We start from the raw sequence: 25,346 nt of genomic DNA on the forward strand, positions 1-25,346 counted from the left end.
TCCTAGTGCAAAGGTCAAACTTATGGAGAAGAAAATCTTCTAGAAGACTCTTTTTTTGCCTAAATTGAAGAGTGACTATGTAACCATTTGTTCATTTCCTGTTCAAGTCCCTGAGACATTTGTGTGCACCCCTAGAAATTCACAAAACAGCATATAGAGAGTGAGGTTTCTGGCATGGTCAAGACCAAGAGTTTCTAAGTTTTGAAGATTTAGTGTGGGCCATGTGTAAATTTTCTTTAAACTTTTTATTAAAAAATTTTCTAACACTTACCAAAGTAGAGAAAAGAACATAATGAGTTCCCACGTACCCATAATCAGCTACAAGTGATCTCATATAGTGTATTTTTTTCTCTTCTGGCTTACTTCATTTAGTATGACAATCTCCAGGTCCATTCATGTTGCTGCAAGTGGCATTATTTTTTAAGGCTGAGTAGTATTCCACTGTGTAAATATACCATAACTTCTTTATCCAATCATCTGTTGATGGACACTTAGGTTGCCTCCATGTCTTGGCTATTGTAAATTATGACTTATTTTTTGACTCTGCAATGATCCATCTTGGTGAACACACCATGTGCCTTCTGCCCTGTTTCCAACCCACCTCAATGTACTGCACTTCAATTCTGACACTAACCTCTCCAGAATTAGGGTCAGACTCAACAGGTTTAAGAGTTCAGTGATCACTTGAGATACTAGCCACAAGGCCAGGGTCACCTGCACTTCTGACTGACTGGCTATAAACTCAGGGGTTTCTATGAACCCTTCAGGTTCAATAATTTCCTAGAATGACTCAGAACTTACTGATACAGTTTTCTTGTAAAGGATGCAACTCAGGAACAGCCAAACTGAAGAGGTGCATAGGGCAAAGTGTAAAAGGGTCCAAGATGAGGAGCTTCCATGACTTGTCCCTGCGGAGTCAGGACCTGACACCCACCTGACACATCAATGCGTTCACCAAGCAGGAAGCTCTTCAAGCTTTGGGTGTCCAGATGTATTCTGAATCTCTGTGATTTGGTGCATACACATTTGTGATTAATATGTCTTCTGATTAACTGATCTTCTTATTATAAAATGTCTCTATCTCTAAAAATACTTCTTGATTTGAAGACTATTTAATCTAATATTAATATGGCCTCACCAGCTTTTTTATCCTTACTGTTTTCACGGTATAATTCTTTCATTGTTCTATTTTCAATCTATCTGCTTCTTTATATCCAGAGTGCATCCCTTATGAGCAAGTACATGTCTCTCTTTTTTATCCAGACAACCTCTGCCTTTTAACTGGGGTGTTTAATCCACTTCTATCCAATATAGTTATTGATATAATTGGGTTATATTTATTATTTGCTATTTGTTTCATATTTGTCCCATGTGTTTGTATTCCTTTTTTCCTGCCTTCTTTAGTTGACTATTATTTAGTCCTTCCATTCTACTTTTAGCTTCCATTTGGCTTTTTAGCTATATCTATTTTCTTGGTAGTTACTCTGCAGATTATTAAATGCACCCTTAACTTACCACATTCCACTTAGAGTTAATATTGTACCACTTTTTATTTATACAAAGTTTAAAAACTTATGACAGTTTAATTTTATTTGCCCTCCCAGTCTTTTGTGCTATTGTTGTCATATATTTTACGTCTGGAAATGTTATAAACTCCATGACTCAATGTGTTTATGTGTTTACTAATTTTCAGTGTTATAGGTTATACAATGTTTGCATTTTTTTTCTATTTTATTTTCATGCTTTAAACCACAGTGTGGTAAATTTGAAATGGCTGCAAATTCTACCACATCTAGAGTAACAGAACTGGAACAGATAAAGCAATGAAATAAAAATCAACCAATAAGCTACACAATCTGTCTTAGGGTCTGCTTCTTTCTCTGTCAAAAAGATTGCTATGAGGATTAAATGTATTTAGGTTAATTCATGTAGAAGCTGGAGCTTAGTAAATGTTACTTTCCATTCCATTTAAGAACCTGAATTTTCAGACCAAGATATTTGTAATTAACATCAATGTAAGTTATATACTGTGAACCAAGTAACAATGAGAAGCAAATGAAATACAGATAAGCCAAATAACAATTCAACCAAAATATTAATTTCTACTTATCCCAAGCTGCATTGTGCACAAAAATCTGTTAATTGAATACAATAAAATAATTATTCAAATACTCTTACCTTAATAGAATTGACACTTTGTAGTTCTATTAACATGTCAATAAGTAATTCTGCTCCCAAATAGAATGGTAAAACAGAGATACAGAGGAAACCATCCTGGCTAATAGGAAACATTTTATACAGATCCACTGCTTGTTTCTGAAGTATCTGTAGCTCCTGAGTAAAGTTCCAAAGGGCCCGGCAGCAGTTCTGAAGCAAAGTCCAATAGCCACCACGATGAGCAAGAACCTAAGACAAACACAACATTCAAAAGAAGCCAAAGTTCCCAAAGTTACAGATCTCTGAATGACTTCATCTTTCTGCAAATATTATACGTCAATGATAAAAATAACTAACATCATTTGTTATAAGCCACTTACACGTGCTAGCCTCTACGTAAGACAAGCATCTCTACTTAAGACAAGCATTACCACAGTTCATCCTACTGATAGTGCCTAGGAAGTAAGTACGCACTCACATTTTACTCAATTTACAGATGAAGAAATGGAGGCATGGGGCTAATTTGCCCAAGGGTGTGAGTCTACTACGCGGTGAGCTAGGATCTGCACACCAGTGGTCTGACTCCAACACACCCATCCCATTGTTCTGGGAGCTGGAAATATCGCAGTGAGAAAGGGAAACCGGGCCTGCCCTCATGCTGCTTCCATTTATTAGGGGAGACCAACACTAGATAAGCACACAAATAAAAATACAGTTTCAGGGAATGACAAGGGTTGTAAAAGAAAATAAGGCAGAAATGGGTCAGAACCTGATGAGGGTTAAAGGACGGGTCCTTTTAGACAGGGTGGTCAGGAGAGAAGTCATCTCTGAGGAGGTGACAGGAGCAGAGACCTGAATGTTGAGTTGAACAAGTCATGTAAAGGGGGGTGGGAGGCGAGGGTGTTGGGAGGAAAAGAACATGTGGGGCTGAGGGAACAGCAAGTGTAAATGATGGAAGGGAACCTAAGGAGGGAACAAGCTTAGTGCTCTCAGGACCACAGAGGGAAGTGGACTGCACAAGAGCGAGAGGAGCAGAGTTCTGAGAGGTGAGCAGGACCCAGACCTTGTAGGGCCCAGAGCTGGTGGAAAGGAAGACACGATATAACGCTCAGGGTCAAGGGAGATGACGTGAGTTTGCTTTACATTTTTAAAAAGTCATTCTCTCCACTTCACGAAGAATATGGGAACTTCAGCATTCCCTCCTTGTCTAGAAAGGACAGATTACCTCTCATTTCGTGAGGTTTGAAGTATACCCCCTTCCTGCTATGAGAAAAAGGAATTTCTTTATAGCTAATGATTCTAATTCTGAGTTTAATCATCTATCATATAGTATTTAAGAAGAAAAGAGAAAAGTGAGAGAAAACACAAGTCGAAGCAAGTGGTCAGGGGGATTGGGATAGGGATGAGGCTTTCTTATGGTCTAGAAAGATCTTCCCCTGTACTTCAGGGAAGAAAGGAGTCTACGGTGCCCAGAGAGGACCCCCTGTGTCACTGGAGAAGCCCATGTCCCAAGTGTGGCAAGAAAGCAGTAAAATGGTGTCTGAATATTCATACTTTGCAGACAAGGACAAAGACCACCTGAGCTCTGGGCACATGAGTGACTAACAACTAAAGGGGCTCATGTTTCTCCCTCACAACTTGACAACGCATAAGACCTCAGCATCATGGCAGGCAAACCTCAAAGACGACTGACGCAAAAATCCAGCAAATTCAGTCTCATGGTTGAAATTTAAATTATAGATAATAGGTAAATACAATATATCTAACATGCCCAAATTCACGGGCTGAGATTTATGTCCACTACATTAGCGCATCAAAAGGACCATCTTACCATTCCTCTCCTGCAATATAAAAAGATTTTCACAAAATGATCCAATAGACCCACATTTGCTAGCTGATCCTTTTCTTTACCACTGAGACCTGATTGAGAGTCTGATTCATAACCCGTTTGTGTCTTGGAAACATCTTCATCACTCGTTTTGGAACTAAGAAATGCTGAAAATTCTTCAGTATCTATAGCACAAAAGAAAAAAAATGATAACATTATTGAAAACAGAGAGTTAAGTTTCAGAAAACACAACAGGTGGTCAGCATCAAGTGAATAATTCAGATAAAAATGCTACATATATTTGGAAAAAGGATGGATTATCATGGATATGATAAGCCAGGGAAACTTTCCAGAGGAGGCTCTGAGATTAGTTCTTGAAGGGTGGTCATGACTTAGCTATGTGGGTAGAGGGTGGACAAGAACACTTCAGGCAAGGGTGATGGCCAAGCTAACAGTGCAGAGGCAGGAATGTCATGTTTTGAGGGAGAAAAATGACAGGATCTCACTCTTCCTTAATTTCCCCCCAAACAAGCCATTCCCAGGACACGTACCCTAGGAGTTGAGTAGCAACCCCTGGAGTTACACAGCCGCAGCAACCCTGATCACTCACTCTCCCATTGGTAGGCTATAAAAACACAGGACTTCTCCTGCCACAAACATTCTCCTTTTAGAACTCTGCATTAAATAGTAAGTCTCAAGAGCAGAATATTCTATTGCCAATTTCATGGGCGGTCTTAAGGAGCTAGTTTAAAAAAAAACAACTCAAAAAGCTACATATATTGTATTCTATATACAGAACTAGGATTCTTGCTCTGTCTAGGGAATTTACTTTCAAATACTTTAATATTCATAGTATGACATGCATATACCAGTTAAATTTAAACTATACCCTAGAAGAAATTTAAAAGCATGTCAAATACCTCAAATATGAATCAAAACTCCTAGGGCAGTTAATCAACATATGAAGTATCCTTATCAGCAATAAGCTATATAGCATTTAAAATGCCATTATTAAAAATCTACATGAGCAGGTTTGTAATAGCATAAAGATATCAGAAATAAATTTTCACTTGTGAAGTAAGTGGTGTTTAAGATAGGTTACTTCTTAGAAATAGTGTCATCAGTGTAGCACTTCAACTGAGAGCCCTGTTCACCTACATCTCTCCACCAGCTGGAGCCCCTGCCACCTGACCAGAAGACAATATTGGCTGGTCCTGCCATCAGGATATTACTGCATTCATCCCAAAGTAAGCTTTCATGCAAGGCGCTAATCAGAGGTCCCAAGGCAAGAGTGGACTGTCCTGAGTACCAGATAGGAACTATAAAACAGCTACATGACATTTTTATGCCTGCTTGCATCAGTATGTTTGGTGGAATTTGTTCTGAAACTTACTTCCACTATAACAGAACACCTGATAGCAAGTCTTCACCTACCTTGACCACTGGAAGCTACCAATATTTTTAAAAGAACATTATATTTGCTAAATGGCTAAAATGGCTTAGGTGACAATCCAACATAAATATTTCCAAATATATATGATACCATAAAAATATAGAAATTAAAAAAAAACAGATTAAATAATAATCTCCTACAAAATATCACAATTCAACCAAGTTCCTAAGTCATTAGTAAAAAGTTGGTGTACCTCTGTGTGTCTATGGTGGGGAGGGTGCATGTCAAGGTATTTGTGTGTGTGCTGCATTAGCAAATGAAGATTTAAGGGCAATCTGATAGTATATATATCATATTTATTTATCTTACCTGATGGTAAGTGGGCCTTTCTTTTTTTAGCTGTAAGAAGGAAATCAAGCATCATCTTATAGTTTTCTAGAGTCAGTTTTCCTGTTGGTAATACTGTTCCTGAATTATACAGTGAGAACATACTAGGATCACATGATCGAAAACTGCAAAGGGGAAAATAATCTTATTAAAAAAAGAATATAAGCAAAATTGAATTAAATTGGTCAAATACTAAATAAATAAACAAACAGTTTAATAAAATTGAATTTAGCACCAGTTGCCCTGCTAAAATTTGGTCATTAATTATTGTGCTGCCAAGTAATCATGCATGAATGGTCATGTACGATTGGAAGTTCAGAGAAGAGTTCTCAGCGCTCAGAGGACAGTAAGGAAGCCTATCTGACCTGAACTGTTTTCCCTTATAGCCTCGTAAGTGGGTCACTTTGCCAAAAGCCTTCCCTGTAAATCGAACAATCTAACTGCTTCTTAAATGCTAATCTGGTCTAGCCCACATAGGAAATATAATCTATCCCTATCTGAAGACGATTTTCCAAAGGTTCAGTCTGCTAATTATTTTAACCAAAATTCTGGAGAAACTGAAACTGGGATCAAGTTCATTGTGGATTTCAAATTGCATATTTTTTATCACTGGAGTGTTGAAATAATTCATATCCCTGTCACGAGTCTTTCCTTCCTCCAATCCATTTGCTATGTCACTGCCAGAGAAATTTCTTATCATAGTCCTGCTAAAAAAGAAGCCTGAATAATTTCCCACTGTGTCTAAATTAAAGTTCAGATTTATATAGACAGTTAAGACCTTCCATGATCTGGTGCCAACCTACTTTCCTACTTACTTCTCACCACTCCCTTTCATGTGCCCTAGAATTCTGGTCAGACCACTTGGGGTTCTCATCCTGTGTTTCCTGCCTGGGCTCTGACTCATGTTCTCCCATCTATGTGGAATGCTTATTTCCCTACCTGCACATTTCTAAAGCTTGCCTATACATCAGGACTTGGGCCAAGTGGCTTCTCCCCATGAAATCTTTCCTATTGGTCAGAGCCAGGAACAAAGCCTCCTTCCCAGGAACAAAGAAGATTTTATGTGCATTTCTCTTCCTCCATTACCTTATTTACAATTATTCATGAACACTTGTGATCCACCCTATCAGACTCTAACTTGTATATCCTGTTCTTTGAAGGCCCAGTGTGCCCTTCTCAGTACCTTGTATCTAACAGGTGCTCAACAAGTATTTTTTTTAATGAAAGACTCTTTTTACATTGTTACTCTGGTCGTACAGTGTTCCACATTATGTATTTATCTTTATTTTTATTTCCCATTTTATCTCCCGTAACACTTTGGCCAAAGACACTCAATAGGAACTGGAAAATGTCTTGAATTAATGATAGCAAGTTTACATTGTATGAGAAAATATGACCTGTGTTTATAGAGGCCTAAAATATACCTCTAAATTAAACAGAGATTTGCCTAATGCCTACTAATATCTAGTTACCATACAATTAATGTGAAATTTCTCTTGGAAAAATCACTTTCCCCTTTCACCAAAAGCTGTATCAACTAACATATTCAAAATATACGCAAATGGGGAGGGAGAGTATAGCTCGGTGGTAGACTGTGCTTAGCATGCACAAGGTCCTGGGTTCAATCCTCAGTACCTCAATTAAAAATAAAGAAATAAACCTAATTACTCCCTCCCCCCCAAATAAATAAATAAAAATAAAATAATAAATTAATTAATATATATGCAAATGAGTACTTAATAAGCTCTTATCCAGCACTTGTTTGGGAAAGATTCTGATATAAGAAATTAAGAAATACACCAAAGCTTAGTAAAAACTGATGCACTCTGTAAACCTCTTTAAGTTATTAACAGCATTGGAGACTTAAACATACAAATAACATCCACGTTCTTGGAATTTAAAAATGTATTTTTTATTGGTAATATACTATACCTGACCATTGTAGGTGAAGTGCCAAATTTCATCTTTGCACTTTCCCCTAGCTTTGTTAAAAGCAGGCTGAAATGTGCACTTGCCAGATACATGTTCATCTGAGCTTTCCAGGGCATCTCCTCAAGAAATATTTGATGGAACCTCTTCTTTTTAACATAATTTAATATTAAAGGATTCAAGTTATCCACCAGGAAGCGAAAGGATACTTTTCTGACATCAGCTCTTTTATTTCTGCAGAGGGAGAAGGAAGTTTTGAAATTACACAAACTTCCAGACATTTAAGAGAGAAGAATGATTTCAGTTTGTACAAAACACATCAAGAAGTCATTTGCCTGACCTTATACAAATGTTGCTGGCTTATTTATCATTTCCTTAGTTCTAAAAGTGTGAGACAGGACAGTGAAGAAGGGGAGAAGGACTCTTCTACTCACCATTCATAAAAACTGATTACAGTTGGATAAAATTCCTAATTGTGAAATCAAAAATTTTAATTGATTAAGAAAATACCCTTACTACCTCAGGTAGAGAAGAATTTCAAAAATAATAAAGGGAAATGTTGATATAGTTGACTTCGCTAACAATTACAAATTTTGATTTAAAAAATAATACTTTTAAATTGTAAGTAGATGAGCCACAAACTGGGAAAAGCATTAGCATCCAAACTTCTAAAAATAAGTGAGAAAACAGAAGTTGTTAAATGTGCAAAGGATCTAAACAAGCAGGCTTGAGAACAGAAAAACTCTAGGATTTTTTTTTTAATATATGAGAAACTAACAACAAGGTCCTGCTGTATAGCACAGGGAACTATATTCAATACCTTATAATTATCTATTAAAAAAAGAATATGAAGAGGAACATATATGCATAACTGAATCACTATGCTGTACACCAGAAATCAACACAGCATTGTAAACTGACTATACTTCAATATAAATAAATAAATACATACATACCAAAAAAATGAGAAGCTGCCTAGTCTTACTAATCAAATAAAAATGAAAATAACGAGATAAAAATTTACAACTCATGGGTCCACAAAAATTTGAAAATTTGATTAAATATCAGTGAAGATAGTGATAATGTAAACATGACACACCACTGGTGAAAATTCACAGGCAACTTAGCAATATCTAGAAACGTTAAAATGTTCATATCTTGGGAACTACACTCCTGTGTATTTAGCCCAGAAACTCCTGCATGTGCATATGGAGATATATACAAGAATGTACTTTGTAGCACTGTTTACATAAAGTAAAGTTGGACTAGACTTATGTATAATCAACATGAAGAAAATCTCACAAACATAATACTGAGGAATAAGAGCAAACTGGCAAAACAAATTGTAAAAGATAATACCAAATGTTATTTAGGGGCATATACACATATAATTGAAGTGTAAAGCCACTCATAAGCACGGTAAATACCAAATTTTGGACAGTATTACTTCTGGGGTAGATGGGACAGAAATGCATCCCAAATGTCTTCTACGGTAAGCTGCATATTATGTACGTATTCATTTGTTATATTATTTTCTATACTCATCTAAAATATGTCATAATTTGAATAAAATAACAGGATAATCAAACAGATCGTTAGGTAAATGCAAACAAAAAGAAAATGAGAGTGGTTTAATTAATATTTATATGTCAAAAATTAAGATGAAAATTATTAAGCAGGTAAAGGAAGATACATTACATAATAAAGATATGTAAAGAATGTCTGAGAATCATAAATGCAATGCTCATAAAAATAGAAGCTAAACATTTTACCATGATAAGTTTTATGGTTTAAGCTTTATAAATGAGAACATTAGGTCCACCAATAATTAAAAGTAATTTACCAGTTTGGTCTTCTGACCACTCTTATCTAAATTACTGTTGCCACTACCTCACCCCATGCCAGTTAATCTATAATAGCATATTATCCTTCTCATTTATTTTACAAAATTATTAAAATTTTAAATTGTCTTGTTTATTTGTGTGTTTGTTTCCTGTGCTCCTTTTTATTAGTACATAAGTTCCCTGAGGGCAGTGATCTCATCTGTCTAGTCTGCCAGTGTATCCCCAGTGCCTAAAATAATGCCCAACACATAGTAACCCTCAAGTAAATGTTTATTGAATTGATTAATCAATTAATACCTTTCATGTTCCACCATTTCAGAAATACAAGGATTTTTACACAAAAATTCTCTGAGAGTTTCCTTTTTTTTACTTCTTTTTCTTGGCATCATATCTGTAGTCTTAGCATGGGAGATAACAAAAACGTTACACGTTAAATTTCAAATCTGAACGCAATACTGTAATTTACTTGTACTCTAATGCTTATCTCTTGACATTAAAATAGTGGTTTCTTATGCCCCTCAATTAAAATTATTATCAAAAGTAAAAGAAGTACCCTTTAGACAAAAAAATAATAAAAATATCCACATGATAACTTAAGCATTATAATACATTGTATAATTATAAAATTATGCTTGTTATGTTTTGCCAACTGTCCCTAGAGACATGAGTTTCTTAAGTTCATTAGCTTAAAATTCAAAATTTATGTGAAACTTACTCTTCCAATCTCCATCACTGCAGCTCTGTACTTCTTGAAAGTTTTGGTAGGCTTTTTATACAAAGTATAGTCCTTGTATTTCATTTTTCTTATTCCAAGTAGGGATTCATTCCTCCTAATATGAAAAGATAAAGTCAGTGAAAAGGATCTGCACAAATTTGTAAAACTACTCAAAGTAATAAATCTTTAATGAGTGTTGTCAATGAAATTATGTCAGAAGAATATTCAAAATTGTTTGTGTCCCACACATAAGTGAGACTGTAATATTCCTGGTCATCAAGGAATAGCTAACCTCTCAAAAGAGTGAAACGTAAATCATACCATAAAATGTGATAAGAGTTGGTGTGTGATGTAGGAAGAATAGAATTGAACTGAAAATAAAACATGAACACTTCCCTTTAAAATTGGGAAGATAACTACATAAGAGTGACCCTAGACAAACTACCTTGCTTCCAACAGGTATCAGTCCCTTTAGTTCCATCATGTGCAAGCTCCCAGCAACTATAATCTACTGCATGTCAACAGGAGCTAAGCATTTTAGATGACTACAGTCATCCCTTGGTGTCTGCAGGGGATTGGTTCCAGGATCCCTCAGATACCAAAAGCAAAGTATTTGTATATAACCTACATACATCTTCAGAACAGCTCTAGATTACTTATAATCCCTAAACACAATGTAAATGCTATGTACATAGTTGCAAGTATAATGTAAATGCTATGTACATGGTTGCCAAGAGTGCCTCAAATCCAAGTTCTACTTTTTGGAACTTTCTGGAATTTTTTTCCAAATACTTCTGATGGCTGGCTGAATGCCTGGGTGCAGACTGGATGCCAAGGGCTGACTGTACTAATTGTTCTCCCTTCCCCTAATCACCTGTAGGGATCCTTAACCTTGATGGTTTTTTTTTTTTTAATTTTTTATTGAAGTATAGTTGATTTACAACATTGTGTTAGTTTCTGGTGTACAGCATAGTGATTCAGTCATATTCTTTTCCACTATAATTTATTACAGGATCTTGAACATAGTTCCCTGTACTATACATAGGACCTTGTTGCTTATCTATTTTATATATAGTAATTAGTATCTGCAAATCCCAAACTGCCGATTTAACCCTCCCCATCCCCTTTCACCCCTGGTAACCATAAGTTTGTTTTCTATGTCTGTGACTCTGTTTCTATTTTGTAAATAAGTTAATTTGTATTATATTTTAAATTGCACATATAAGTGATATCATATGGTATCTGTCTTTCTCTTTCTGATTTACTTCACTTAGTATGATCATCTCTAGGTCCATCCATTTAACCCTGTTTTTTCAATCTGCCATCAATCCCTGTGGTAACCTGGCTCCTTCTCTGAATGTCGTAAAGTCTCTCATTATCCCTCCCTCTGTTGGTACTTACTACCTATTTTCCTTGAAATTTATGTATTTCCTAAAATTTATATTTCGTATGGTAAGTACTTGCTAGGTACAGCAACACTCCGCTAGAACATGATAAATGGGATCCAAAAACTCAAATTAAATAAAATGTAGACTCATTTCAACACAGGGAAATGAAATGATTGAGTGAGTCTTGATAGCTAATTCCAAAGGTTGGGGTTCCAAATTCACTTTGGTGCCAGGAATGGTTGGCCTCTCACTTCAATTTTGATGAAAATGATCCTGGATCCTGTTGTTTGGGACTCCAGCCAAGTTGTAGCAATTCCAAAAGTCTCCCAGTTAGTTGGCATTCATTTTGGCAAATATTTTATCTGACTGAATGATAAAGCTTGGACCACTGATCACTGGGGACTTGGGAATCTACCTTCCACTCTGCTACTTGCATACTGAGAATAGTTGCCTGCTGTTTTCCAACCAGCGTGGTCTCTTCTCCACCTCCTCCCTCTCCCACCCCACTAGAATGCTTGACCTGGTTGCTGTTACTCCAGAAAGAGATGGGAAGGAGAAGAGGTCATGGATGTACACTTGGGCCACTATCTTCCCAATCCTCTCAGCATTCTCCTCCATGCTCTGCAGAACTCTCATCCACTGAACAAGCTCCTCCTCTCTTCAACCTCTTCATAGAATGCTCCCTCCCAGCTCTGACTGTTTTTATTTTCTTTACGGTGTGTTATAAAAAAAATAGTATTTCTAAAATTTTATATAATCAGTCTTATTAATCTTTGATTTCATGTCTTATTCATCATTTTGGTTACTTATATCAGTGCCTATTTCTGATACAAAACATTGAGTTCCAATGGCCGTCTGCCTATTATTTCACAAATGCAACTCTGTTGTACTTTATCTGATACCACAAGCCTCTCCTTTTGTGCTTTTTTATTTTTCAAATATTTTTCATCATTCTAACCCATTCCATACAAACTAATCTGACTGGGATTGCATTAAACCAACAAATTAATTTGAGAATAACTGAAATCTTTATAATATTCCATCTGCTCAAGTAATGTACTGTCTCTTCTTTTACTCAAGTTTTTTTTTTTTATATCTCTTAGTAAAGATGTTTGGTCTTCTTTATATTAGCCTAAGTCCCCTCACAATTCCTGATAAATTTAATCCTGTACTTCATAGAAATAGGATCATTTTTCCATTATACTTTCTAGTTGATAATAACAAAGCACTGATTTTGCATCTAGCCATCCTATGGAATTCTATTATTAGTTCTGATAGTTTTCAAGTTAACTTGTTAAGCTAAAAAAATAATTATTTGCAGATATCACTCATTTCATCTCCATTTTCAGAGTACTTCACTATGGAATTCATTTGACAAACACTTTTGAGTGTCACTATTGTGTGATAATCGTATGAATTGTAATCCTAATTTCTATTTCTTATTTTAACACACTGGCAAGAACTTTCAGAACAATTATAAATGACAGAGGAGTAATAGGTTTCTTTGCTTATTTTAACAGTAAATATTCTTCTAATCCTAATTTGCTGAGAATTGTTGCTGAACTTCACCACATGACTTTTTAGCATCTATAGAAAATTCTTTGACTACCAGTGATAATTATGTTTACAGATTTCCTACTACATTTATATTAAGAACAAAATCTACATTTTTACTGCTAAATTTATAAGTTAGTGTTTTATTTTGACTCTATATACTGCTAAATAAGGTTGACCCATAATTTTCTATATTTTTTATTCTCTCTTTATAAAACTATTATCAAAGCCTGCTGTGATAAATTTACTAGGAAACTTTATAAACATGCTCTGAAGTAGCTCTTTGTAAGACAAAAATTATTTGTTCATTTAAAATATGAAAGAACTAGCCCCAAAATTATTTGAGCTAACCAAATTTTTTACTACTTCAATAAATTCTTATAACTTAAATTTTTCTAGAAAATCATCACTTTCAATTAGATTTTCAAATTTATTCATATTAAATTATGTATACTGTTATCAAAGTTTGTTTAACAACTTCAAATTTATGACTATTTTCTCTTTGGATTACTTACATTTCACTTTTTCTTATTTTGCTAACCAGAAAATTATCTAATTTATTCATATCTTCAAAAAACTAACCCTAGCAGTTTTCAACTGGACTATTTTAAAATCAACTTATAATTGATTAATTTCAACTTTTGCTTTTATTTTCTTTGTTTTCTTAGAGTTATTTATTTTTCCAATTTCTTGATTCCAATAAAAGTTCATTTATTTATCTTTTCATTTAGTAACAGAAGCTTCTAAAGCTAAAAATTTGTCTTTAACTGCTGCTTTGAGTACATTTGACATTTGGGCTTCTCAGCGTAATTTTCAAAAGGCTCTATACTTTTAGTTAGATTTATTTCATTACATATTATTATTATATTGAATTATATATGCCAGTAATTTATTGTTATATAATTATATATGCCAATAATTATATATGCCAGTAATTAATTTTGTTATAAAATTTCAGTTTTATTGTACTGTAAGAAAATGTGGTCTTAACAAATTTTAGTCTAAGTGATTTATTGAGTTACATTTTGCAGCTTAAATATTACTTTTTTTAATTTAATAAGTACTTTAAAGGGCTTTTAATCTCAACTGGCTATATATATTAAACTAGTTATGTACATTTTCCATGTCTTTTTTATTTCGGTCTTTTTTAAAGTAGCACATTAAACTCTCAATGTTACTATGTTTCTGTCAAATTAGCCTTGTCTTTTCAGCAGTTATTTCCATATACTTTGATTTTTTTGTTATATAGAACATGAAAACTTATGAAGTATCTTCATTGTGATTTGTAAGCATTATTAGTAGAATCACCAATGTGAAAATGTGGCATTAAAAAGTAAGTAACAAAGAGACTACTCTTTAAATATTACCAGGACAATTAATTTAAAATTTTAGGGGGAAAAAAACCCTAAAGTTTAATCTAAATCCCTATACCAAAATAAATTCCATATGGATTAAAACATTAAATCTAAACCATGAAACTATAAAACTGGAAGAAAAATACTGCTGCATATTTGTCTGTTGCAGTATGAGAAAAATTTCTTTGTGCAAAAATGTTAAACATGCGAACATAAAAAGAAAACAGATATTATTATCAAAGTAGAAATCAAGGTGTTGTATCTGCCTCTCCTCTATATCCCCTGACTTGGAGAACATCCTAAAACATCTGCTCAGCCTTAAAATACAAATCATTACCTTTGTTTTGAACTCAGTTATACTGCTCAATCTCCAAACTCACATCTTTTATTGTACTTCTGGTCTAAACCATTTATTCTGCTTTCCTCTTTCAGAATATCTGTTATTCTCTGATTAGACCTCCATGGCCAGTCCTCCAAACTTTATTGCACACTAAAAGTGTCTCCTGATTTTCTTTGGTATTAAGAATATTATTTACAACTTCCAATATCTCATTTTGGCTATGGTTTTTTTTTTAATTTAGTGGGACTTTCTAATTCTGGTCTGTTCTTCCATTACCATAGCCTGCTTCTTTTAATAGAAGCAGTTTCCTCTTTTATCTTTTGAAAATATGAAGGACATATGTTCCAAGATTTAGTTCTAATATTATGAAGTGTCTATTTTGTAAAGAATATTTTCCTGTAGACTCTTACGAGAATGTTTCTCTTCTGCTGCCATTTTTAAAATAGACCTTGTGTTATTGATGTTTTCTTTTCCTAGAATGAGATAGACCTATGCTCAGTGGTCAAATTGAAGCCCAGTTGTTGGAAGAAAAGCTGAATTCACTTGGCGTCTCTCATAACTGGCATGAAACACAATAATTTTCTTTGGGGGCAAAGAGAGCCATTCAGGCTTACAGAATAAGAGGGATAATCTTAAGTTTTACTAATTCTGTTTGAGGAACTCTCCATTCACATATACAAATGGGAACCCCAAGGAATGGCTTTGCTAACTAATGCAGAGGAACTAGAAAAGCATGGTAAATGGACAAAAATGGACCCCAAAACCATATCATCTATAAAAATAAACTCAAAATGGCATAAAGACTTAAATGTAAGACCTGAAACCATAAAACCTCTAAAAGACAACATGGGCAATATGCTCTTTGACATCGATCTCAGCAGTATTTTTTGGATATGTCTCTTCTGGCAAGGGAAACAAAAGCAAAAATAAACAAATGAAACTACATCAAACTAAAAGCATTTACACAGTGAAGGAAACTATCAACAAAACAAAAACGTCACTTACTGAATGCGAGAAGATACTTGCAAACGATGTATCTGGTAAGAAGTTAATATTCAAAGAACTCATACAATTCAACATCAAAAAAAAAAAAAACCAACCTAATTTAAAAATGGGCAGAGGACCTGAAAAGTCATTTTTTAAAAAAATATATACAGATGACCGATGGTCACAAGATGCTCACCATCACTAATCACTAGACAGATACAAATCAAAACCACAATGAGATATCAGCTCACACTGGTCAGAATGACTATCATCAAGAAAACAGATAAAAAGTGTTGGTGAAGATGTGGAGAAAAGGGAACACCTGTACAATGTTGGTGGGAGTGTAAACTGGTGCAGTCCCCATGGAAAACAGAATGAAGTTTCCAAAAAAAAATTAAAAACAGAACTACTATACAATCCAGCAATTCCACTTCTGGGTATTTATTCAAAGAAATGAAAACACTGATCTGAAAAGATACGTGCACCCCTGTATTCATTGCAGCATTACTTAGAATGGCCAAATTATGGAAGCAACCTAAGTACTCATCTATAGATGAATAAAGAAGATATGATGTATATTCATATATATGTGTGTGTATATATATATGTATGTATACACACACACACACACACACATACACACAAATGGAAAATTATTCAGCCATAAAAAAAGAATGAAATCTTGCCATTTGTGACAACATGGTTGGACCTAGAGGGTATTATGCTAACTGAAATAAATCAGAGAAACAGAGACATATATGATTTCACTTACATGTGGATTCTAAAAAACGAAACAAATGAACAACCAACCAGTCATAGACACAAAGAACGAACAGGTGGTTGCCAGAGAGGAGGGGGATAAAGGGAGGAGAGAAGTGGGTGAGGGAGATTAAGAGGTGCAAACTTTCAGTTACAAAATAAATGAGTCATAGGTATAAAATGTACAGTGTGAGAAATAGTCAATAAATACGTAGTATCTTTGTACGGTGACAAATCACACTAGACTTATCATGGTGATCATTTCGAAATGTATAGAAATACTGAATCACAATGTTGTGTACCAGGAACTAACATAGTGTTGCAGGTCAATTATACTCGAAAAACAAACAAACTCATAAAAAAAAAAAAAAAAAGAGAGAGATCAGATTTGTGACTACCTGAGACAGGGTTGGAGGGAGGGGGAGTTATATGAAGGTAGTCAAAAGGCACAAACTCCCAGTTACAAGATAAATAAGAACTAGAGAGGTAATGGACAACATGATAAAAATAATTAACACAGCTGTACGTTATAAATGAAAGTTGTTAAAAGAGTAAATCTTAGGGGGGAGCTTAATAGCTCAGTGTTAGCATGCGTGCTTACCAGGCATAAGGTCCTGGGTTCAATCCCCAGTACCTCTGTTAAAATAAGCAAATAAGTAAACCTAATTACCTCCCCCTCAAAAACAAACAAAAAGATTAAACTAAATTTTTTAAAGAAGTAACCCTAAACATATTTTTTTAAAAAGAGTAAATCTTAAAGAGTTGTCATCACAAGGAAGAAAAAAAAATTTTTTTAACTTCTTGAATGTTGTATCTATATGAGATGATAGATGTTCACTAAACTCACTGTGGAAATCATTTCATGATTTATGTAAGTCAGATCATTATGTCGTACACCTTAAAACTTCTACAGTGTTGTGTGTCAATTATATCTCAATAAAACTGGAAGAAAAAAATTAAATAAATAAATGGACCCAAAAGTCTGTGAGAGAGATGCTTTGGCCTAGAGATGCTATCATCCAACTTAACTCAACAGCAAAAGGCCTAATTTATTTCCTGCTATGAATATGCAAATACTCTATTTTTACTCCTTAATTCCAGTTGTACAAATAATTTATTTTTATTTGTTTATTTATTTACTTACACACAAACATAAAACCTCACTATCTCCCAGATGGCTGTTTTAACTGCATATACCCCATTCTCTTTTTCATCCACCTTATATATCTTTAAGGAACAATTTTACTCACTTTTCAAAGTTGTTAGTACTAGTAAAACAGATATTACAAGATATTACAAGTACCTTTTCAAGAAGTCACAGACAGGATTTGCTATCTCCACCATAAGTTGAAACCTTTCATCATTCATACATTTTAGCATAACTTGTGTAAAGAATTCCAAGAATCTAGGTCTCTGCTTAAATTTCATAACTGTGAAAACAAGGAGGTTCATATGTAGTCACCAACACACTTGGTTATGGGCGCTGAAAGATTACTACTACTAACAGTCATTTTGCTCCAACAGGTAAGTTTATTAACCTGCTTTTCAGATTACTCATTTTTGAGAATCCACACAACAAAGGACCTTCAACAGTCAGTCAAGTGAACAGCATATATACACTTGGGTCACTTACCTTCCTTCATAGCACCTCTGACCGACCAATTTAAAACTATAGGGTAAAGAAATATAGGGTCCTCTGCTCCTGAGAGTTCAGCTGCAACATCTAGAGTTAAAAAGAATTCGTAAGTTGTAGGTCCTGTTTAGTATCAATAACCAAAAATGAAAATTCTTTGGTGGGAATGAAAAGTAGGAAAATACTCAAGTATACGTTCTAAATTATGGGCCTTACAGTATCAATTATATCATATTTTTAGACATTAAAAAATCTAGTAGTATCAATTATTTTTTTTTTCATTTCCCTCCCAAAAGCCAAGAAGTCCACCACCAAATAAGGAAAGAATTTCCAAGGCATGAGTCTTTCTTATTCAACAGGTATGGTGTATCAGCAAATAACAGACTCAAAACGCTACTTATTATATTAACTCCATTTTGTAAAATTATCTTTAAAAGACAGTAAAGTATAGAATAACGAACAATACAACCACTGGAGCCAGGCTTCCTGCATTCAACTTCTAACCCTGACACTTTTTAGTTATGAAACTTTGGAAGTTACTCAGCTTCTCTGTGTCTCTGTTTTCTCATCTCTAAAATGTGGATAATAATAGTACCTTTTTCATATGGTTGTTATATAAAGGTTATATCAGTTTTAATATATATAAAACACTTAAAATAGCTCCCAGCACCCAGAAAGCACTGTGTAAAACTATGATTTTTATTATTGTTTTGTTCTTGAATCTTGAATCTGTTTAGCTAGTAACATTACATTGTACTTCTTAGCAAAATGTCAGGGGTGGGGGTTAATAAAATGAAAATAAGTAATACTCACATATTAACAGCCCTCATGTTATCCCTTTACTTCTCAGTTACATTTTTGCCTTTAGAGCAATGGTTCTCATTTTGTGTCTCCCTTCCCCAATACATTTGGCAACACTTGCCTCCTAGTTGGTTGTCACAGCTGGGAGCATGGTGTGCTATGCTATGTGTCTCTGGACAGAGGCCAGGGACAGAGGCTACTCAACACCTATAATGCCTAGGACAGTCCTTGACAACAAAGAATTATCTGGCCCAAATTGGCAATAGTGTTGAGGCTGAGAAACCCTCCTTTAGAATAAGAAGATTTAGGCTCAAATCCAAGCCAGCCATGTAATCCTAAATAAATCACTTAATCTTTACAAGCCACATCTGTAAAAGGTAGTTAGCAATCCCGTATTAACAGAGCACTGTTAGGATTAATGACATAAAAACACTGCATAAACCTTAAAGGATTTACCAAATGCTAATCTCATCCTAATCTTTTTAATAAAGTATTTTCTTATTTAAAAAAAAAACGATAAATAGAACTATACAGAAAGAAAAAAAAAAGACTACATTGCTTTGTCAGTTTCAGTAGGTGTGTCTCCAATAAAACCAGCTGTTCATTTATTTTTTCAGGTAATAATAACTGCTGTGGCTTCTTAGTCTTGGAAGACTTCTTAGAAGAACCCTAGAAACATTGGTTAAATGTTAGAATGTACTTCAACCTGTTTCAAGAATTGTCATTTTCAAGTAACTTTCTTTAAAATTATGTTTTCATACTTTCTTACTTGGTAGACCAAACTATGATCTACATGATTAAATGATATGAATTAATAATTAATAGTGTCATTGTATTCTAACTAAATGCCAGACCCAGTACTAAGTGTTTTATGGAGGTGGCCCAAAATACTTCTTCTCTTACATCTCCCCTTCTCGCAGTAACTTCTACTCCCCTAACCAGCTGGCCTCCCACCGCTCAATACACACACCTTTCTAAGAGCAGCTGAAGGTCTGTCTCTAAAAATCCTAAGAAGAAAATGCTCTCAGAAATGTATCTCTTTTTCCTTTTTCTTTTTTTTTTTCTTTCTTTATTCCCCAGAAGGAGCTTCTTTATTACTAAGATAATTGCTTTTGCTGCTCTGCCTTTCATTGAATGTAACAGGATCAGTAATTAGTGGATTAAGAACTGGCAGATCTACGCTCAGGCTCCTCACCGTGTTTTCACCTATCTGAGCCTGAGAATGGACTCGTTAATGTCTCCTGTTCTCCAAACAATAAACTTCCCAACCCTGTTTAGGCTTAGAGGGACCTTGAGTGGCTACAATGATTTCTGACTCCTATAAATTAGGTATTAGCTTCTCAGTCCCTACAGTGTTAGTTGGAAGGAAGTATCACAACCTTCTGCTGGACTAGAGGCTCCAAGAGGCAGGGGGTCCTATCCTACAATGATGTGAAGGGACAGGGTCCTGAGTTAAGGCCTGGGTGACATAAAGGGGCTGGTTGACGGACTCTTGAGAGCAGACATTTGGTGGGGAAAAAAAGCTTCAGATTACTTCCAGCTTAATCAAAACTTTCTCTAGACAAAGCAAACTGCCCCCTCCCCCAAAAAAGTATTATGGGTAAAAAATTAATCCTATGAAACAGTAGGGTTTTTTTTTTTTTTTAAGGTTTCTCAACATATAATAGAGAGAGAAATAGAGTTACTCCAACAGACACAGGCTTGGGGATAACAGTCCCTTACCCCCATCCCAGTCACTGAAGGGGCTTCAAGTGATACCTGGTGCATCTCAGAAACCTGATAAACTAAGCAACATTTCAAAATTTGATCTACAAAATCATTTAACTACATAGTTTCAAGAAAAGGCAATAAAATAAGTTCTAGCAAGATCCATTCTTGGGAAGCAGATATTAAGAAGTAGTCTCAAACATTAGCAGTCTCATAAAGAAGACTATTTAAGTGTCACAGTGAGTTTGGTAATCTGTTTTGAACTCTGACATGTATTTACTGCTTTCAATGACCCACCCAGAATGATAAAATCCTCAAGTTGGGGGAGGCTTCAGAGAGCTTTTAGTCCAATATCCAACTGGGTATAGGAAGCTCTTTAATAACACCTAACTGATGATCAGTACTAGTGACAGGAGACTATTCAGTATTCTAGCATGGCTACCTTTTCATTTTCTTGATAATAATTAGAAGGGGGGGGGAAGAAGCTCTTTACTGCATATTACTTTTATGTAAATATGACAAATTAAAATCTGATCAGTTTTCTAACATGTTTACTAATACTACATGACATCTTAAAGACTCAACTAAATATACATTTAAAGACAAGAAACAAAGAACAATTACCTCCTCATGCATTTCTTCTTGGTCAGTAACACCAAATAGAGATTTGCACCGTGATGTGACGTCCAACATCTTTTTTCCATAATTTATAATCATTACTGCCAGGTCATATTCCTTCCATGAACGCAGAACCTAATTTGAAATACTTATTATCTTTATTTTCAAGTGTCATATATCATCTTACATAAATTCAAAAGTCTTATTAATGTTTTGGGTCTAAATAACTCCCCTGTTTTTGTTAAGGAAACTGTAAGTTTACCTCCAGATCTTATTTCCCTAGAATTAAAACTGCATGATTCCACTATTTTAAATAAAGGACAAAAAAAAAAAAAAAACCCAGGAATCTCATCAGTAATGAATTCTCCCTATCTTTGGGACATACAATCACACATCTTTTGGTATATAGTATGTTAACTATTAAGAAACTATTTCCACTTTAAAGACCCATGTTAAAACAAAATCATTCTTAAAGACCACAGAACCATCGCTTCTTGTTTTGGGTTGTCTTCTATGTGAAATGGCACAATTACTGACCTCATTGATGTTTTATGGGGGCATTTATATCAGTAAACGATTTACAAGACACTCTGGTAGTGAACTGGACTAGAAATCAGCTGTTTTGGCACATTCTCCATGAGCCCTAAGGAAAGCATGCACTATAATCTTAGGAAGAGAAGAGGCCCACTCTGCCACTCTTGTCCACATTTCTTGTTACTAATTGTCCCCTGGCCTTCTCTAGCCTGGCCCTTACCTACCTCCCTAGCATTATCTTCCACTATTCATCTCCTTGTTCTTTACATCTACAAAATATTGAGCCAAGTATAAATTCTGACACTCACCGTAGTGTCAGGACTTCATGTCTTCCTACAGCTGAGGCATTTCCCAGAACAGCTTTCTCACCTTATTTATGTAGCTTTACCTGGTCATAAAAACCTGGGCTCTAGCATTACTCTGGGAAAGCTTCCCTGGCCAGCAATCTGATTTGCATAGACTCTTCTCTGGTGAAAGATCACATGACAGGGACACATTCACTGTGAATCCCATAAGGAAATACTCTTAGTGTATAAATAAGTTTGTATGAACTTGTTATCTGCAAATGTATTCTGTTGAGTAAGTCAGCATTTAAGTAATGACAGTTACTTCCCAAGCAGGGAAAGGATATATAAGGTGGCTGAAAATAGTGAATGGCTGCCTAATCCTGATAAGACAAAAACAAACAAACAAACAAAAAAACCTCGTAAGACCTTCCTAATGCAAATGCTAAGAACTGGAAGTATTTACTGGACCAGGACGATGGTGTTAAACTGATGCTGACAGAATGTGGGAAGGGAAACAGTGAAATAAAATTTAACAGGTAGATGGAGTTAGGTCAAGCAGGGCCTTGAATGCCAAGCAAGAGAGTCCAGTCTCATTATAAAATTGACATGAGAGGGAGTGAGCTTTGTTAGTAGGAAACAAATGAGCTAATGTTTGCTTTCCATTCACCTTTGCTTTCCAACATATTTGGTGTACAGAGAAATATGCAATCTCCTCCCCTTGTTTTAATGTGCCAGTGGAAAATACTAAATGACAACAAATTTTCCAATCAAAAGAAAAATAAAGAACCCATTCTATTTCACATATAACTGGTGAACAGAAAATTTTAAAATATGCCAGATGTTTAGCACAATAATTTTTTTAACAATGTGAAAATAATGAAACTCTTAAGATGACAGGTCTCAAAAACCTGCACTTTATTTGCAATTCTGGCAACTTTCAGAAAAAATACTGCTACTTAAAGAAAAAAGACTGAACCATCTTGAGAGATTACCCATTTTTAAAACAGAACAAAGAAAAGAAACAGGGCCTTTGATTAATTAGACTTTACATGTCCTAGGGGAAAATCTATATAAAAATATGTTTACATCAAATGAATGCCTCAAGTCTGGGATTCAGGACTAGTCCAGTCTTCTGTGTCTGTTGGTCAGGCTGAAGGAAGCTTCTGAAATGACAATTCTCAGTGTATCAGTTTGGGACAGAACTAGCTCTAGTATCAAAATCCTGACATTAATATATACTTTACTTAAAAAAAAAAAAGTCCAGAACATTCAGGGTTATTTCTACAATAATGTCAGTTGGATCTCAAAATGATTCCTCAGTTGGGGAGAAGGGACTGGGAGTCATGGGTGGCACATCAAGAAACACAGAGCCGTCCCCCAGCTGCTGTGGGAGAAAAATCACATGAGGCTAAGAGAGGAGGCATGGGAATTCAGTGGAGGACTTCAACCTCCACTGGGCCCCAGTCGCTCGTTGGAAACCCCATTTATTCTGGGTCAGCACTCTCTCCCAGTTTCCACAGGGGCTGCTACAAATCTCAAATCTCTGAAACCCACCCCTACTCTCCACGTCCTCACTCTCAGCAAATGACCCTGCTTCCTTTCCACAGAGGAATGTAGGGCAACTGGCTCCTCTGCTGCCCATAAACCTATCTACACAGTCACCTGTAATGACAACCATCCTCCTCCTGTGGGAGGGGAGAGGCCAATCTCCTGTCCAGGATAGTCCCACATGTGTTGGGTTCCCACTGCCACCTCCCTTCTCAGGGATCTTGCTCTAGAGGTCACCCCTCCTCTCCTGTATCCCTATCTCTCCCCTCTCCTGTCTCCTCCCCAGTAGTAGTCAAATATGGAGCGCCTGGATAAGTAGACTTGGTGTTTTGGCTGGTTGGTTGGTTGGTTAGTTGGGTTTTATCAGGAGAAGTTGTTATTGGCAAGTTACAAGCAACAAGCTGCCTTGGAAAAGATTTCTTTGTTATGAAAGATTCGCTGTGTGAATGAAAAATACTGCCAGCCATATCAGTAAACAAAGGATGCTGTGGCCATCAAGTCATCAGCCACTATGGCCACCCCAAGCAGTGAGTGGAGAAAACTCAGGATGCAGACAAGCAGGCAGCCCGTCTCTGCAACCACCCTTTAATGGTGCCCCAAGGGAATTCAAGGTATGAAAAAACAGGATACTGGCCCTAGATAGCTAGATGCATAGCAAAGGAATGATTTCAATGAGCCCAGACCTTTGCACCTTCCCAGACATAGAAAAGGACTAAACTCCTTAACTTGAGATATCTGGTTTTCTTTAATTAACAGTCATCTTTTGTTGTTCCAACTGCCTGGTCTTTCTTGCAAAAACTCCTATATATCCTGGTTTCCCTCTTGCCTGGGTAGAACAGTCTCACAGCAATCTGAGACACTGCTTCCTGGGCTCGAGTCTTCAGAAAGTCCACCAAATAAAACTTAAATCCCAACTTTCAGGCTGTGCATTTTACTCCAGTCGACTGCTTGCAATAGCCACTAATAGCTACTGAAATGTAAAGCGAGCAGTTGTCCTAGAAAGAGAGTATAACCTGGAAAGACAGTGTAACCTGTTTCCTGTCCTGGAGATACTCATTGATGGGAGGGGTGGAGAGGTAGGAGAGGTCAAGCAGATGAATATGCTGTAAAGAAAAGTGATCCTGGAAGGTGCACTTTTAGCCCAGCATTACACTAATTAATGTGTGTGTGATGGAGCAGTGGGAGTGGAAAGGAGGTCCTTTGGACTGTATGGGACCCGTGCTTCCAACAGTTACACCATGTGACAGTGACAGAGCTAACAGTATCGGAAAGATTTTCAAGGCTGGGGAGGGGTGGGGATAACAAAAAGCTTTGGACTGATCACCTTTTCAATTCTTCCTCTTGCCTAATGGAAGCAGGACTGGACCCTTGGACCAATAGCACACTTGAGATTCTTAGAAAATTCTCTTCTTTTCTTAGTCTACACACTATCCCCAGGTGAAATCATCTATTTTCTGTTGCTTCAATGGAGTCCACATACTAATGACTCCTTCGTCTTTATATATATTTGGCCATTCCTGAACCTCAAGCCTACAGGTCCAAATATATAATGTCCACCTCTTTGGACATCCTATAGGTCCCC

General features: G+C 35.7%; 1 protein-coding gene across 1 annotated transcript in view; it reads right to left on the reverse strand.

The window, feature by feature from the left end:
• CFAP54 (cilia and flagella associated protein 54) overlaps positions 1-25,346 on the reverse strand; it is a 243,457-nt gene that overhangs the window by 126,722 nt on the left and 91,389 nt on the right. The window contains 10 exon segments of the mRNA XM_032493588.1: positions 2,179-2,406; positions 3,989-4,170; positions 5,748-5,890; positions 7,698-7,928; positions 9,836-9,936; positions 10,254-10,368; positions 17,940-18,066; positions 18,270-18,359; positions 19,625-19,739; positions 21,402-21,530. Coding sequence (XP_032349479.1) covers positions 2,179-2,406; positions 3,989-4,170; positions 5,748-5,890; positions 7,698-7,928; positions 9,836-9,936; positions 10,254-10,368; positions 17,940-18,066; positions 18,270-18,359; positions 19,625-19,739; positions 21,402-21,530 — 1,461 coding nt within the window.

Source organism: Camelus ferus, chromosome 12 (assembly GCF_009834535.1).
Source record: "Camelus ferus isolate YT-003-E chromosome 12, BCGSAC_Cfer_1.0, whole genome shotgun sequence".
In the NCBI taxonomy this organism is placed as follows: domain Eukaryota; kingdom Metazoa; phylum Chordata; class Mammalia; order Artiodactyla; family Camelidae; genus Camelus; species Camelus ferus.